Genomic DNA, 5,501 nt, shown 5'->3' with positions numbered 1-5,501 from the left:
GTCTGGTGGGAAGAAACAGAAACTAGGCTCATGAATGGATGATGCTACAGAGAATCTAATGTGGTACACATGGTGTGTCTAACACAGCCCAGGACTGAGGTTTTTTTGTTGTTGTTGTTCCATTTTCCAAAAGATGAGATAAGGCATAGTTTCAAAGACCTTCCCCCCAAAGTCACTGAGGGGTCAGATTCAGATTTGAATGTAGCTGTGGAAACAATAGAAGACCAAGATCAAGAACTTGGACTTTGTGTGGCAGGGAAAGGAGAATCCTTAGCGTTTCAAGCTGGGGAGTGAGGGGAGATAAAGAAGTTTTTAGTAGAGCTCTCTATCTCCATGCTCTATCTTTCCATCTGGCTAAATAAATGGCAAGTGGCCAGAGGTGAGGGCATGTGAGACAGTTTGAGAGTTTTGAGGAATCCCTTAGCTTCATTTCAGCTTTGACACTGACTCCTAGTCTTCCTCTGGCTCCACCTAGACCAACACCTACCAAACAGATGAAGAGGCCTGAGGCAGGCAGGATCTGGGCAGAGAAGCCAAGCTGTGAGAAAGAGATCCCTAAAGGCCAGTGGCAGGAGGACTGCCCATATGTCCACTGTTGGCCTGAGATTCTGGGGATCCTGATGGTCGCCGATGAATCTTTTCGTGTTGCCTGAGATGGTCAGATCGCATGAAACTTCGGCCACACTGTTTGCACTGGTGCGGTCGATGTCTGGTGTGCCTCCGCATGTGTCGTGCAAGCTCATCAGAACGGAAGAAAGACCACGTGCAGTTTTCCCACTGGCATTTGTAAGGCTTCTCCCCTGGTGAGAGACAAGGGAGACATGGCATTAAAAATAGACTAAACCCAGCCGGGCACTGGTGGCTCATACCTATAATCCTAGCTATTCAGGGGACTGAGATCTAAGAATCACAATTCAGAGACACCCCAAACAGACAAATGTCAATACTTTTATCTCCAACTACCTGGCAAAAGGCCAGAATTGGAGGTGCCACCTAAGTGGTAGAGTATCAGCCTTGAATGAAAAAGCCAAGAGAGAACTAGAAGCCCTGAGTTTAAGCCTCAGTACTTACATATGCGCATACATATACCCACACAAAGGGTACAATAATGCCTATACCCTTGAAAATGCAAAACTATGGGTACAGATGAAGTGATGTCTCCCAATGGCATGTTTATGCCACGTACTCTCTCTGCCATACTTTCCCTCTAATAAACTTTCCTACCATTAAAAAATATATAGAAGTCTCATGCCTATAATCCTAGATACTTAAGAGGCTGAGATTGGAAGGTCATGGTTCAAAGCCAGCCTGAACAGTAAAATCTGTGAGACTTCACCAATAAGCTGAAAGTGGATCTGTGGTTCAAGTGGTAGAGCACCAGCCTTGAGTACAAAAGCTGAGACAATGCTCAGGCCCTGAGTTCAATCCCCAGGACAAAAAAAAAAAAAAAGAAAAAGTTGAGAAGGGATCAGATTCCAAGTCAAAGCACTCATGGTTGAGTAGGCAGAAGAGAAAATATTGGAACTTGTCAAGGGTGCCTGACACAATAGTGCCTCGCCCCATCATCTTGGATGGCAAGTTGATGGGGTCAACAGAGCTTGGCTCCAAGCTTTGAAAGATAAACACAATTACAGATCAGTAGCCTGGCACAAAAAGCCTGAAGACTTCTCCATGCCCTCCCAACTTGGACACTTCATTCACCTGTGTGTTTGCGCTGGTGACTCAAGAGATGGGAGCGCTTGGTGTAAGCTTTTCCACAGTTCATATGCTCGCAGACATAAGGCCTTAAAACTGGAGCGCTCCTTCTCCGAATGCTGACGTTATTCTCTGCTTGCCTCTGTGGCGCAGGTGCTGGCTCCTCCGGCAGGAAGGGGACTTCCTGGGATACTGATTGGTTCACAAGAGAATGTTGGGATTCTAAAGACATCAATAATTGAGACTGAGCTGAAGGGATCTCTCGATTGTAGGCCTCTCGGTTGGACATCTGAACCATAGAGGGATGCATAGTCTGGGCCTCGGAGGAAGGCATGGTTGTTCCCAAGATCATTTTAAGTGTTGAAGATGTGTTGGTGGAAGGCACTGTTGAGGAGCCAGAATAAGGCATTGCTGGGGACATGACTAAGGCTCTGCTGGAAGCTGTGGCTGGTGGCCCATTGGCAGGCATCCTTAGATGTTCACTGAAGCTCACGGCCACCCCTGGAACACCTGTGTCTCCTAGGGACATCATCTGGGACCCTTGGGACATCATTGTCCCAGGCTGGGAAGGAGGCATTCCCTGACAGTACATCTGGGGAGGAATGGAAGTCACTTGGGAACAGTAGCCTGCTCCACGCTCCATGCTCCATGCTCCATGTGACATTACTTCATCCACATTCTGCCCAGATGTTTTAGCAACTAACAAATGGCTCCTCCATATCTCCATGACCTGAGGAAATGGTTGGAAGCTTGATGGGCCCTGGTTCCAAGAAGTAGGCACTGCACTGCTTCTGGTAGACATAGATATATCCAAGAAGGACTTTGACTTCTCATTTTCCTAGGGGAGAGAGAGAAAGAAAGTCAGGTGGCATTCGTCCTAACTCCACTTTGAGTTCTGCTTGTTTCTCTTCCCCATCCTAGTCCCCACACTAATCCAAGGCTTCTATCACCTGTAGTCTGAATTACCCTCCTCCAGACTATTCTTAGGCTTTCGATGGTACAGGTCTGATGAGGAGGAGTAAAATTGAATCCTTGATGTAACTCACTTTCATACAGAGCAACAACAGCAGCAACAACAACAACAACAACAACAAAAAACCAACCTATACTCCATAGCCTACATCTTCAGCAAGATGTCAAGAAAAGACTCCAATTTCAAGTACACATTAGGGGCTGGCATGAATGGAAAAAAAACAATTCAAGCCAGCTGAATGAGTGCAGAAAGCACAAAGCTGGGCAGAGGCTTCAGATAGGAACCGCATCTACCAATAACTGAGAGGCTGTCTTAGATGGCTGCTTAAAGGAGGAGGATCTGCCCTGTGGGCAGATGTGAGATCTAGGAGATACTATGGAAAAAGACAGATGTGAAAAATACTGAAAATGAATGAAGGGTTGGTTGTCAGGGAAGTCAAGGACAGTGCTCCTTGAGGACCATGACTGGTAAAAGGAGGATAGGAAAGTGGAAGTAGAAGCTGTCTTGATCCATGCCTTCAGCTCTATCTTTTTGCTGATTAAGAGGATTTGCTTGCCCAAGCTGTTTCCAAATGTGGATTGTCCTGAGTAGCTAGGATTACATAGGTGAGCCACCAGCACCCAGTCCAATTGTTGTTGTTGGTGTTTGTTTTGCCAGTCCTGGGACTTAAACTCAGAGTCTGGGCACAGTCTCTGAGTTTCCTTTTGCTCAAGGCTAGTACTCTACCACTTGAGCCACAGCGCCTCTTCTGGCTTTTTTTGTTTATGTGGTACCAAGGAATTGAACCAAGGGCTTCATGCATGCTAGACAAGCACTCTGCCACTAAGCCACATTCCCAACCCCTCCAATTGTTTTTAAAACCTATTGCTGAGGGCTGGGGATATGGCCTAGTGACAAGAGTGTTTGCCTCTTATACATGAGGCCCTGGGTTCAATTCCCCTGCACCACATATACAGAAAATGGCCAGAAGTGGCCTGTGGCTCAAGTGGCAGAGTACTAGCCTTGAGCAAAAAGAAGCCAGGGACAGTGCTCAGGCCCTGAGTCCAAGGCCCAGGACTGGCCAAAAAAAAACCAAAAAAACAAAAAAAACACCTATTGCTGTAGCAATAGAAAAGGAAGCTCTGTGCTAAGAAGCTGGGATGGCTACCCTATTGTCTTCCATCCACTCTTCTATTAAGATGGTCCAGATGAACAATCTATTCAAGCTGGGTACTCTTATCTGCAATTAATCAGCAAAAAGATGGAAGTGGAGGTGTAACTCAAGTGATAGTGAAAAAGCAGGAGGCCTGAGTTAAAGCCCAATACCAGCAGAAAGACAGAGAGACACAGACACACAGACACACACACACGGACACACACACACACACACACACACACACACACACACATAGCAAAGGGGGTAGGGAGAGATCGTGATATGTGGCACAGCACATGCCTAGAAAACATGTGTCCCTGACTTGAAGCCCCAGTAACTCCTCAAGCTAAATATGATGATGCCTACCAGTTGTCTCAGCCTCTTCAAGGCTATTTTAGCAAGACTGAGTTCAAAGCCACCCTAGGTTACAGAATAACTGTCAGCAGCAGCAGCAGCAGCAGCACCTAAAAAAAGTCCTTGAAAAATGAAGAAATTAAAACATTCCCAGATAAAAGAAAAGCTGAGAGATCATTGCCATTTATCTTCTCTACAAGAAAGGTTAAGACAGTCCTTCAAGTTGAAGTGAAAGGACACAGACAGAAGCTTGGAATCACAATCATAAAAAGTTATTATTGTTATTAACTTTAGTTTTTAACTCCACCTTTTGTTTTCTACACAATTTAAGAGACTAATGCATAAAGATTATAAACCCATATTTCTGAGCCTATAATGCATAAAAAGTGTAATGCTATAAAGAATAATATAATACTGTAAGAATCTGTGCTATTCAGAGTTAAGCTGGTATAAATTCAAATTAGTGTTATAACTTTAGAATGTCAGATGTAATCCCCATGGTAACCACAAAGGAAATAGTTACAGAATATACACAAAAGGAGGGAATTTACGGTTTCACATCAAGGCTGGGGATGTAGCTCCGAGGTAAAGGGCTTGCCTGCCATATACACAGCCCTGGTGTGATCCCCAGTACCTCAAAACATAACCAGGCTCATACCTATAATCCCTAGCTACTCATGAGATTGAACACCAGAGGATCAAAGTTTGAAGCCAACCAGGGAAGAAAAACCTAAGCCATTCCAAAATAACCAGTAAAAAGAAGAAGTGTATAAGTATGGCTCAAGTGGTAGAACCCCAGCTGTACAATCAAACTAAGCAAGCGCATGCAAGGCCCTAAGTTCAAACCCTACTAACACACTTGAAAAAGAGAAAAATCAACGAAACAAAGAGGACATAGTGGAGAAATAAAGGACAAACTGACAGAACTAAATCTCTCCTAGTTGGGAACTACACTTTATAAGTAGATTCTTCTTTCCAACCAAAAGACAAATTGGCAGAAGGAACTAACTTTTTCCCCCCCCTCCAGATCTGGGGCTTCAACTCAGAGCCTAGGCACTGTCCCTGAGCCTCTCTAGCACCACTTCTGGCTCTTTCTAAGTAGTTTGTTAGAGATAAAAGTTTTGCAGACTTTCCTGCCAGGGCTGACTTTGAACTGCTCTCCTCAGATCTCAGCTTCCTGAATGGCTAGGATTACAGATGTTATCCACCAGCACCTGGCTCAGAAGGAGCTTCTTAAATACGTTGCCCACAAGAGACTTACTATCAAAGGCAAGAATGGAAAAAAAATTTGTGGAAATAATGAAAGAAAGGAGAAGTGACTCTACTGAGAGACAAAAAGGTTTA

At 44.7% G+C, this 5,501-nt stretch overlaps 1 protein-coding gene across 1 annotated transcript; it reads right to left on the bottom strand.

The window, feature by feature from the left end:
* Positions 1–555: 555 nt before the first annotated feature.
* On the bottom strand, positions 556–2,245 carry Klf17 (Kruppel like factor 17). The gene is made up of 2 exons (XM_048352111.1): positions 1,702–2,245; positions 556–800 (listed from the first exon to the last, which is right to left on the bottom strand). The coding sequence occupies exons 1-2, from the start codon at positions 2,243–2,245 to the stop codon at positions 556–558; spliced, it is 789 nt and encodes a 262-aa protein (XP_048208068.1).
* Between the last annotated feature and the right edge of the window lie 3,256 nt (positions 2,246–5,501).

This window comes from Perognathus longimembris, chromosome 7 (genome assembly GCF_023159225.1).
Source record: "Perognathus longimembris pacificus isolate PPM17 chromosome 7, ASM2315922v1, whole genome shotgun sequence".
Classification (NCBI taxonomy): Eukaryota; Metazoa; Chordata; class Mammalia; order Rodentia; family Heteromyidae; genus Perognathus; species Perognathus longimembris.
This window is presented reverse-complemented; position numbering and strand designations above follow the sequence as displayed.